Source organism: Saccostrea echinata, unplaced genomic scaffold, assembly GCF_033153115.1.
Source record: "Saccostrea echinata isolate AGI-Se365-2 ecotype Australia unplaced genomic scaffold, CSIRO_AGI_Sech_v1 ptg000027l, whole genome shotgun sequence".
Classification (NCBI taxonomy): Eukaryota; Metazoa; Mollusca; class Bivalvia; order Ostreida; family Ostreidae; genus Saccostrea; species Saccostrea echinata.
Genome location: NW_026889776.1, coordinates 1,402,777 through 1,414,822, shown reverse-complemented (window position 1 = coordinate 1,414,822; position 12,046 = coordinate 1,402,777). Strand labels below are relative to the sequence as shown.

Genomic DNA, 12,046 nt, shown 5'->3' with positions numbered 1-12,046 from the left:
TCGTAACTATATGTACGTTTTTCATGCAGTGTTGTTTCAGACACATCACATTAGCTTTGCTTTGAATACAATAACGTCAAATTTCGGAAAAATATTCCGAGATCTTGCATACCTGACTGGACTGTGCATATTGAAACTCACTGATTCTGGTATTTCTATAAATTCCTGTGTTTTGATAAATAAATGTTTTATAATATAATTTATTTTGAGATATTGTCAATTTCTAAATAGAGATTTATAAGTTTTAGCTAATTTTGTTTTAAATTTTGAGTTTGAAAAACCACTTCATTGATTGATTGATTGTATGTTGTTTTACGTCCCATTCGAGAATTTTTCACTCATATAGACACATCACCATATACCGGTGAAGGGCTTCAAATTTTGACCTTTACTCGGTACTCAGGGCCATTGAGCAGTTAGGAATCTTTATCGTGCCAACGCCTGCCGGGACACGGGGCCTCGGTTTTTAAGGTCTCATCCGAAGGACCCGCAACTTTCACTTCAAAGTGCCGAGCGCATGGCGAAGGAACAGTTGCTACCCATTTTTTATCGACTTAGGTCAGTCGCGGCCGAGATTCGAACTCATGACCTTCCGAGCACGGAGCGAGCGCTTTACCGACTGAACTTCCTTAAACGGTAATAAAAACTACTTCAATCAAAAGTAAACACATGTAGTCTTATTGAAAATGTTTATTTACCAAATTTGCTGATATCCTAAATATGCATGAAGTATAAATCGAAAACTTTTTTGAAAAAAAAACCTTACGAATTATTTAAATGTAACCAAGAAGAAATAGTTTAGTTTGCCTTTTTAATTTTCTTTTTCCACGTAAAACAACGCTGTGCGTTATAAAAAAAACTAAAGAATGGAGAGAAAAAATTCTTTCATAATGTAAGAAGCATTTAATTTTGAAAACATATTCAATACAACAATCAATTGTTGATTTTATGTAAACGTACTGTGACTTATAAATTAAGTACCGGTATCTTTATTTTTTTTTTTAGTTAGATAAAATTCAAATATTGTGTTTTGATGTGCCCCCTTCTCACTACATTAAAGGCTACCCCGATTTTTTTTCTTTAAATGAGGAATGGATTTTGCATAAAATTGTGAAATGCAAAACATTTCACCATTTAGATATTTTTTATTTATCAATTTCACTGTTTATTAGGAAGTTTTTAGCATATACATGTAATTTCGTGTAAAACTATTAGAAATGGTCCATATTTTGAAATTGCCCCCATTCAACAACAATCAAGGCAATGTAACAAAATTTCTTTCTAATTTTTCCTAGCATGGTACATACAAATATATATATATATATATCTAAAATTTAAAAAAAAATATTTACCGTTCCATTTTCATAATTTCAGCTAAACTGGAACTCGTCGAGTCGGGTGTATACAGACTGGTATGTGAGGAAATTTCCGATTTCAATCAAAATTGTCATTTAGGTGGCACATGATTCAATCAAGTTTTTGTCATTTCTCGCGACTTCGAGAACCGTTTTGACTTTTATTGGCCAGGACTACACATCAATGTTTTAAAAAAGATTATGTTTCTCCTGTGACGTTTGCCAAAGGCAAGATTTCCAAATACATGTACCCCCTTCTGAAAATGCCACTCATTGATGTTTCTTTCAAGACATTGTCGGACCTATTCATCCGTTTTTTTATAAAGGGAATAGACATATTCTTCCCTTGGTCTATTTTGCAACTAGATATACCTCGAAGCCGTACTATAATGCCATTGATTGAAAAAGAGTTGCATAAGCATTCATTGACATTTTTTTTCTGAGATGGGGTATCATAAGAGATGTTGAGCGATACGGGTTCTCCATGTTCTAATCATCCACGTGAAACATATAAGAACGCAGTTTTGTTTGATTAGAGGGGATTCGCGCAAGAAAGTTTGGGCTTTTCACCTTTTGACTAAGTGTACGGTAGACACGTAAGAGGCTAGGGCAATTGGGAATCTTTAAAGAGTTATTGACCAAAGAGAAAGAAGTCGAAAAGATGAAGTATACTTTTCAGTACATTTTGGATTTGCGAGTTAGACTTGAGACAACAGCTGATATATCCGATTGAGATTAATCACTGTTCGTTATCTTCAATTTTTTTTACATAAAAGAAGGCTTCACAAGGTCAGGCGAAATTCTACAATATATAAACACGAGCAAGGATCGTCACGTAGCTAAGTTGGTAGAGCATTCGCTCCATGATCGGAAGGTCGTGGGGTCAAACCCCTGCCGCGACTGGCCCAAGTCGATACAAAAAAACGTAGCAACTCTCCATTCGTTAAGTGCTCGGCACTTTGGGGCTAAAGTTGTGGGTCTTTCGGATGAGAACTTAAAAACCGAGGCCTCGTGTCACGGCAGGCGTTGGCACGATAAGATCCCTCACTGCTCAATGACCCTGAGTGCTGAGTAAAGGTCTAAATTTGAAGTCCTTCACCGGTATATGGTGACGTCTCTATATGAGTGAAAAATTCTCGAACGGGACGTAAAACAACATACAATCAATCAACACAAGCAAGGAGTATGAAAGTAGGAGATAGATTTTAAGCTGCTGTCTACAGATTCAAATACTGTATCTACATTTTCTTCTCTCTTCGTATGGTCCTGTGATAACTGTCCTGGTAAAGAAATTCACTTTAAAAGTATGCAATGGTCATTAAAATGATCTCTTCCAAAAAAGACGAAAATGAGAGCGTATGTGAAAACTGTGCTTCTTTACATAAATCGCCGAAGAACTCATAATTATTAAAGATATGATTTTTATAATTGGAAAGAATAGTCTTTAACGCTGTATAGTTTTCAGATTGATTCAGAAATTCAAAAGTAAAAAAGAAGAGTTAGAATGTAAAAATCAAACTGGTCGATTGAAATTTGTAGGGATACCAAAAATTATCCATGCAATGTGCAACATGATATCTGAAAATGTCAGATTTACATCCAAAGACATTGCTAGAACACTAAGCATTTCATCGTCATAACATTATTTTAGGAATGACTCTAATTCTTGGCCAAATTATTCGAGTATAACCTGGTTTGGGTCAGTTTACGCTTTATAATCCGCGAAGCGGATTATAAAACAGCGTAAACTGACTCAAACCAGGTTATACTCGAATAATTTGGCCAAGAATTAGAGTCATTCCTTATAATTTAATTTTAAAATCATTAAATAACTATGGGTGTAAAATTTCGTTGCTTTTTATTAGTTCAAATTTGCCGCTCAATAATACAACCGTAGTAACGGAAGTACCGGAAGTGATGGGAAGCAAGGGGAGGTAAAAACTGATACATAGGCCTAGCAGCCTTGTTGTTTGTTTACATGTGGTAAGATCGAATTATTGTTTGGTATATTTATTAAATCTGGAATTTTCCATGAATCCCGAGGACTGGAAATGAGAGGATTGTATGGATACAGATGATTCAGCTGGTTGTCAGGGGTGTGTGTCCCAATACCAAACCAGGTTATACAGAAATAATTTGTGTTCCTTTTTGGATATTAACCAATCAGAGGCTAGAATACGAACTAAATTAAATTATATAGAATTCTGACAACGGAAATGAATATAATAATATTTCTATCAGATATGTGCCTTATTTCTTAAAATTGCCTAATAGAAAAATACGCATTAAATGTGCCAACAGTCTACTTAAAAACAAATATTTTAACAAAATAGAAGAGTTGTTAAATTTGCGTGATGGATGAGGAAACATGGGTGCACTATTGCATTATTTATTGAATGACTCTCGTATATATATAACGAATAATTGAATTTATTACAACCGTATATTTCACATACTGCACAAAAATACCATTAAATATCATGTTTTACATGTTTCTTTTTTCTAAGTTTAAGATCTCATTAGATTTTGCCAGTTTTAATTGCATCTGAATTAATTTACACATTGGGAATTTTCCATAAGATATAAAAGCAAATTTGATTTTTTAAATAAAGAAACTTTTCAGGAATTTCCCTTTCACATTTGCGGGGTTCTCCATCAAAATTTACTGTGGCGCAAGAGTTAGGCGAAGTGCTAATATTCGTGGTCATTTCGCAACCGAATTCGCGAAGAAATCATCGGAAGCTACTCCATAGTGCACACATGATAGGTACAATCTAAAGACTTACACATGAACTTAAATGTATCTTATTTTCTGTGAAACTACACTAGAAATCAAGTGTACTTGATTTGCAATAATTATTGTATATAATGTATTTGCTTTATTTACTTTCAGATTAATAGCCTTGGTTTTTATTCTATCACCTCTTAAGTACATTAACATCATGATGCAATTTTTAAGCACTGACTACTTAATAAAATATATTCTATATACATGGAGTCTTGATAGAAAGAGCCATTACAACCATGCAACCCAGTGTGAATCGGTGAAGTACGGGAATTGTATCCGCTCCACCTACAAACACAAAACAATCCACATTATTTCATAGTTAGCGATATTTTCACAATATTACATCCTAAAAACTTAAAAGTTATGAAACTAAAGAATGATTGAAAAAGGTGAAAATAATGATCTATCTCAAAAATCCTGCAAACAGCGCAAATTTGTGTACAGGATAAAAAAAAACACGGACCTCTGGAAATTCCAGAGGTGGGATCAGGTGTCCAGGAGGAATAAGCATCCCCTGTCCATGGTCACATCCGCCTCGAGCCCTATGTACATGTATTGATCAGGTAGACGGAATAATCTGTAGTCAAATTTAGTATAAAACAAAGGCCCAACAATTGGTATGAAATGTGTCAGTCAAAATACGATCTAATGATAGAATGTATTTGCTGACAAGGTCATTGTATGAATATATATTAAAAAAGATAAACTTCTTTAAAATGCTACAAAAATCTATACAGCTATCTTTTATTTAGCTACATCAATACGTATTTGATTTCTGAGCCCCTTTTTGTGTAAAAAGAATCAGATCCTACAATATCATAGTTTCTTTGGAATAGAAATTACTGAATTACTTAGCAATAGTATGTAACTTTAGGCAAATGCATATAGATACATGTATGATACATTCAATATAGCTTCGGTTAAAGAAAACATGAAAGAATATGAGTACAGTTTTGGTCAATTCAGACATCCCCGAATAGGTGTACTGTTTGTGAATACCCCCTCCTCAATCAAAAGAATTTCCAAACCTTTATATAGTATACGAGTAATTTTGCTTAGGCCGTCTCTTATCTTTTCTAATTGTGATAGAGGTATCAGCTTAGGAAGAATCTTAGATAGAAATTCTATATTAACCCTCCCTCTTAAAAAATGATAAAGTACAAGTTCAGTCAGAATTAAACACCTTTGTAACCCTTTAACATTATTTCTGAGGAACTCATCTTTTCTGTTTAAAGATACGTTCTCTCTCTCCCTCTCTCTCTATATATATTTATATATCTATTATATATGTAATTTCTCACCGGGAATTCTATTCCCATTCAGAACTTGGAAAGACGAAGAACCAAGAGCAAATGGGTCCTTCCTGCGACGTCGTTTTCTTTTTTGAGCACAAATCTAAACGTATATCGCTCATAATGAAAATCAAATATACGTCCACTGATTAGCTAATATCTTTTATAATGGAGTTATTTTACTCACGTACCGATTTATCACAGGTTGTATTTTGTCTACAGATACGAACTGTACATTCGATGGTAACATATGAACTTGAGACAAAGTGAAATCCATATAAAGGAGCTCGTAAAACTTGAGGCGTCATCTGAGTGAAATTATCCATTAAGATGTTGTTCTTTGAAGAGTAACAAGATCTGCAATTGAAAGTCATGCCAATGATTGAAAGCATTGCTTATCAGTACAATAACTCGTGGCATGAACACAATAGAATGCATCTCTTTGAGGGGACAATAGTTTAAAGCCAATAAGAACGTGAAATCCGGAATATACACGAAAGGGTAAATAAAATATTTCAAATTTTTCTGCCAAGGAAAACAAAGTTTGAAACTTTTCTAAATGCCGAAAAAATTACCAATAGATATAGCAGGATACCACATTTGGTCAAAATAATTTTCATTTTCAGTTTTGGCCCACAACCTGAATAACATATAAGTCTTTAGTGTGACATAGGTTCAGTCGGTTAGATTGATTGATTGATTGATTGTATGTTGTTTTACGTCCCATTCGAGAATTTTTCACTCAAATAGAGACGTCACCATATACCAGTGAAAGGCTTCAAATTTTGACCTTTACTCGGCACTCAGGGCCATTGAGCAGTGAGGGATCTTTATTGTGCCGACGCCTGCCGGGACACGGGACCTCGGTTTTTAAGGTCTCATCCGAAGGACCCGCAACTTTCATTTCAAAGTGCCGAGAGCATGACGAAGGAACAATTGCTACCCATTTTTTTATCGACTTAGGTCAGACGCGGCAGAGATTCGAACTCACGACCTCCCGATCACGGAGCAAGCGCTCTACCGCTTTGCTTCGTAAAGACGTCAACTACAAAAGTAGTTGATAGAGGTCTAAGGAAGTTTTTGAAATCGAGCTTTTGTGCAGTTGAGGTAAGAATTTGGAGAAATAAATCCAGAACCGAGCGCAACTTTTTGTGCGCAATAAATATACAGTTTTTTCTATGGGTGGCACTGTAGCTCTCCGGTCTGTCAATTTTTTTTTTTTCGGAGAGCTACAGTTCTGCAGCTATTTGATGCGGATGCAAATGTAAAGATGCGACAAAATATAGTTCTTCATTCTGGCAAAAAAACATTTTTAAATATCTTTGTACCGTATCTGTGCCATTCATCCAGAGTTTCATATGTCTTGCAAGCACAAGTGTGTGCACTGTTTGCTAGTGAGACAAGACTGGTGACAGTATTTGCTACGGACACGAGAACTATAGTTCATCATTCTTGCAAAAAAAAAAAAAAAAAAAAAAAAAAAAAAAAATGAAAAAAAAAATTATTAAATATTTTTGAACCTTATTTGTGCCATCCACCCAGAGTTTCACATGTCTTGCAAGCACAGGTGTGTGCACTGTTTGCTAGTGACGCAAGACTGGTGACAGTATTTGCTACGAACACGAAGAACTATAAACCAGTTTCAGAACAAGTGCAGTTTTTTTTCTTAGAGATCAGCTGAGTACAGTGAAAATTCAAGTAAATTAAAAGTCGAATATTTTGGATATGGGGTAACCCATATCTATTTGTTATTTAGAGTAAGCGTTTTCGCTTTCCTATGATCCTTTAAATATGGAAATAAATCACTTCAACGTTTATAATTGTCTAAATTTGTTTTATTTAAATTCCCTAGACCTCCCCATATTGTGATATGTTACTATTTTTTATTCCCTAAATGTCATCAATTTTGAATCCGCCAATCTGCGTAATAATATTGCCGAATTTTCACTCACTCCTGTAGACGTTTCTGGTTAAAAAATTCTTCAACACTTTTTTGATTCAGCGCATGAAGAGGCTGATTCAATGAATTAAAAATCCTCCCATTTTAAAGAATCAAATGGGTCCACTGTTGGATACCTGTTAGAGTCCTGATTTTAAATATTGGACTGGCAGCACAACTTGAGGACTATTTGAAGGATACATGTACTCTTTGTCTACATATCCTTTCAAGAACGTCTTTATCAAACACATGCACTAACAGTTAAGAAACTGTTGATTTGATACTTATAAAAAATTCTTCGTTGGTTTTGCCAAAAACTCTGCTCTATAAGTTTAGTTTTTTCTCTCCTTTTGTTCTTGATAATTGAGCTATTTCATTTCTATATAATTGAGTTACAGACCGAAATTACGATTGGTTATGATTCTAAAAGCAAATTGCAAACAATTGTTCTCCCAAAGTGTTTCTTGTGCGATATGTAGGACAATCAAAATTCTAAATAAGTGCAAATGTATGACTGCTAATTACCTTTTATCCCACAGAGTCACGTTTTCTGAGCTCTCATCAACTACTGTGCCAGAGAAGGCTTTGCACTCTTCAGGTTTGATGACATGGTGCTCTTACAAAATAAAGAAAGGTTTCCACTATATTTATGTGTGTGGGTGTCATTGTGATGATTTCCATTTAAGACAATGCACGGCCACAAAATGAGTTGGAAGCAGGGATGGGATAATTGAAACAAAAGGCCCATGGGCGACATCGCTCACCTGAGCACATTGGCTAGGCAAAAGCACAAATCAGTTCAGTATCGAAAAGATTACCGGGGGGGGGGGGGGGAAGAGGGGGCCTTGAATTTTAAATTACCTGATGATGCTTCCATGTCAATATAACAAATGGCTTTGTTGTACTTGAGAAGATTTTTTTAAAAAAAAAATTCCCATATATTCCTTTGTAAAAATTTGATCCCCTATTGTGGCTCCTCCCTATCCCAGGGGTCATGGTTTGAACAAACTTGAATCTACACTACCTGAGGATGCTTCCATATCAATATGACAAAACATAGCTTTTCTGTTCTTGAGAAGGAATATTTTTTCTGTATGTTCTTATGTAAAACTTTTGATCCCCCATTGGGCCCCACCCTACCCTGGGGGTCATCATTTGAACAAAATTGAATTTACACTACCTGAGGATGCTTCCATATCAAACTGACTAATCATGGTTTGCAGTTCTTCAGAAGAAGATATTTTCCTATATATTTCTATTTAAGACTTTGATCCTCCATTGTGGCCCCACCCTACCCACGGGGGTCATAATTTGAACAAAATAAAATCAACACTATCTGAGGATGCTTCCGTATAAATATGACCAATCTGGGCTTTGCTGTTCCTGAGAAGAAGATTTTTCCTATATATATTTCTATGTAAAACTTTGATCCTCCATTGTGGCCCGGTCCTACCCCCAGGGGTCATGGTTTGAACACACTTGAATCTACACTACCTGAGGATGCTTCCATAGAAATATGACTCATCATGGCTTTGTTGTTCTTGAGAAGAAGATTTTTTAAGATTTTTCCTATATATTTCTATGTAAAACTTTGATCCTCCATTGTGGCCCTGCCCTACCCCCGGGGGTCATGATTTGAACAAATTTGAATCTACACTACCTGAGGATGCTTCCAAATAAATATGACTCATCATGGCTTTGCTGTTCTTGAGAAGAAGATTTTTAAAGATTTTTCCTATATATTTCTATTTAAAACTTTGATCCTCCATTGTGGCCCCGCCCTACACCCAGGGGTCATGGTTTGAACAAACTTGAATCTACACTATCTGAGGATGCTTCCATATTAATATGACTCATCATGGCTTTGCTGTTCTTGAGAAGAAGATTTTTAAAGATTTTTCCTATATATTTCTATGTAAAACTTTGATCCTCCATTGTGGCCCCGCCCTACCCCGAGGGTTATAATTTGAACAAATTTGAATGTACACTACCTGAGGATGCTTCCACATGAGTTTCATCTTTCCTGGCCCTATGGTTCTTGAGAAGAAGATTTTTAAATGATGCCATTATTTTTTTTACTAATTCCTAATTATCTCCCCTTGAAAGAGGGCATGGCCCTTCATTTGAACAAACTTGAATTCCCTTTACCCAAGGATATTAAGTTTGTTTGAAATTGGCCCAGTGGTTCTTGAGAAGAAGTTGAAAATGTGAAAAGTTTACAGACAGACAGACGGACAGACAGACGGACGCCGGACAAAATGTGATCAGAAAAGCTCACTTGAGCTTTCAGCTCAGCTGAGCTAAAAAGTAATTGTAATTGACTGTAATTAATTACATTTTTTGAAGTAATTGGAAGCAATTTGTAATTGAACATTTTTTCAATTACATGTAATTGTAATTTAATTAATTACACTGAAAAAATACTATGTAATTTCAATTACTTTTTCAATTACATTCAATTACTTTACATAATACACATTCATGATATATTCATGATATATCATCACCACTACCTCCCCATTTTACTGGTTTTTATTTTATTGTTAAACATATCCTCAATCCTTCAATTATACAAAATCTTAGGTTAATGCTTACAAAAAAATAATTGAATGATTGGCTTGATAATAATAAACTAGTTTCTTTCTAATCATTATGTAAATTTTGAATTTTTTGATTTATGTTTATAAATCTGAATTTTGAACCACCCTTCTTAGCTCTATTCAGCTATGAAACACACATTTACCGGTATTATATTTCAATCTTTGTTCTTTGATCAATAATAAAGAAAAAGAAGGTGTGTGTCATTAATTAAGTTCTCTCTTGTTGGGAAGAGATAATTGCCCTCCAGATCACAGCTTTAAATTGCAATCAAAACAAGTCAACTCCCTAAAGAGATATTCATTCGATGATTTAGAAGACAAAGCCAATGGAGATAATTATTTCAATTTAAAATGCTCCGTTAGCTTTAGAAAAGAAAAACTTTCAATTTGATAATTATTTTAACATCTTAACAGATTTTTATGAATGAATTTTCTATCTGTTTAATTCTGATTTATGAAGTAAAATTGTTCAACATAAATAACAATTTAGGATGTTCAGGTTACCTTCAAAGGAAATACTTAATTTGAGGGGTTACAGTTGCGACTCATTTCACTCTATTAAAATACTCACTTTTAATCAAATATTATAAGCCATGTAATTTGTGTACATGTAGGTTTTGTGTGGTGGAAACTGCATCAAACTGATCTTGGATAGTTCTTTAAGAGATTCTTATTGTTTTGTAAATAAATGTTATAAATTAAACCAGAATGATACACAATACCTATAGCATATTATTTCTTGTACTGTTTGTGCAGAGGCTAAGATTATATACAAATAAATGATGTTCTGTATATTCACCGACAAGGATTATAAAATTTTCAAAACAAATTAAAAATGTAATTTGTAATTTAATTAATTATACTTTTGCAAAGTAATTGTAATTTAATTAATTACATGTCTTAGAAAGCCTGTAATTTAATTGTAATTTAATTGATGAAAAAGTCAAAATATTTGTAATTTAATTAATTACTTTTTAAAGTAATTGACCCCATCCCTGGTTGGAAGTATACACTGAATAGTATGAAATCTATACTTATCACTAAACAAGTTTTTGATAAACTGCAGTAAATTGATAAAATATGCATTTATAAAAAACACGAATAAAGATTTTTAAAATACAAGTAAAAGTAATATCATAATTTCAATATAAATAACTTACCACCTGTGTATGTGATAAACATGTAGAAGCGGTCTCCAAGATAGACATCAAATACTGGAGACGATGAGATACCCGACCCTTCTTTAAAGGATATGTCAATCCTCGATACCTCCCTCCGTTCAGGCTGTAGTACTACAACCCTGTCACTTGATGGGAGTGGACTTAACACAAAAAACCGCATAATTCCGCATGTGAACATAACAAAAAATGATAGCAAGAAAGTCATGTATTTTCATCGTCACTTAAAATATTCGCTTTGCAAGAAGAATCACTGCAGACTATGTTAGATATTGGCATTTCAATAAAATATATATAAAAAAAAAGTGTATCAAATATGCTTACGAATTTGAAGTTGTCGGTTCTGATGTTGAAGACGATACAATGCTCATTGACGTTCGTAAACGATCATGAGTTGTTGTTGATAATGCTGTTTTTAAGTTCCATTTCGTTGATATTTCGTGTTAAAAAAATATAATAGATATTGAATCTGTTAAAACCGGTGCTGAATTTCAGATAAACATTGTTATAAATATAGACAATCCATTCATGATATAGTTGCTTCTGTTATATAAACTACTTAAATAATTTTTCAACAAAGTTTTTAACCATTGTGACTGTTAATACCTATGAGATTCTTAAATATAAATATCGTTTATCTAATTCATTATCTGTATTATTGATGTCGAGATCATAAGTTATTTCTCACGTATTGTTAACCCCCTCCCCCCGATCTAACCTTTAACATAATATTCAAAGAAGAAATACGTACCCAATGATGCGGAATAAACAAGAATGAAAACTACCTGAATCAAAATAAATATCTATAATGAATAAGTGTAAAGCAGTTTGACAAACTGATTGTTGAATTTATTTGCACGATTTAGAGCAAGCAAACATTTTTACAACACTGTG

General features: G+C 33.9%; 1 protein-coding gene across 1 annotated transcript; it reads right to left on the bottom strand.

Moving 5' to 3' along the window:
- Positions 1 to 4,339: 4,339 nt before the first annotated feature.
- On the bottom strand, positions 4,340 to 11,315 carry LOC133193092 (uncharacterized). Its single transcript, XM_061329067.1, has 5 exons — positions 11,135 to 11,315; positions 7,900 to 7,990; positions 5,627 to 5,792; positions 5,445 to 5,538; positions 4,340 to 4,428 (listed from the first exon to the last, which is right to left on the bottom strand). Exons 1-5 carry the CDS (start codon positions 11,313 to 11,315, stop codon positions 4,340 to 4,342), a joined length of 621 nt encoding a protein of 206 aa, XP_061185051.1.
- Positions 11,316 to 12,046: the final 731 nt, after the last annotated feature.

What these genes read in the sequence shown, in the direction of transcription:
- LOC133193092 (XM_061329067.1), bottom strand. Translation starts at nt 11,315, where the DNA reads ATGCGGTTTTTTGTGTTAAGTCCACTCCCATCAAGTGACAGGGTTGTA. An exon ending in GTGACTCTGTGGGATAAAAG is followed by an intron (nt 5,793 to 7,899) that starts GTAATTAGCAGT and finishes TTTCAATTGCAG; the next exon opens with ATCTTGTTACTCTTCAAAGA. An exon ending in GAATGGGAATAGAATTCCCG is followed by an intron (nt 4,429 to 5,444) that starts GTGAGAAATTAC and finishes TTGTGTTTGTAG; the next exon opens with GTGGAGCGGATACAATTCCC.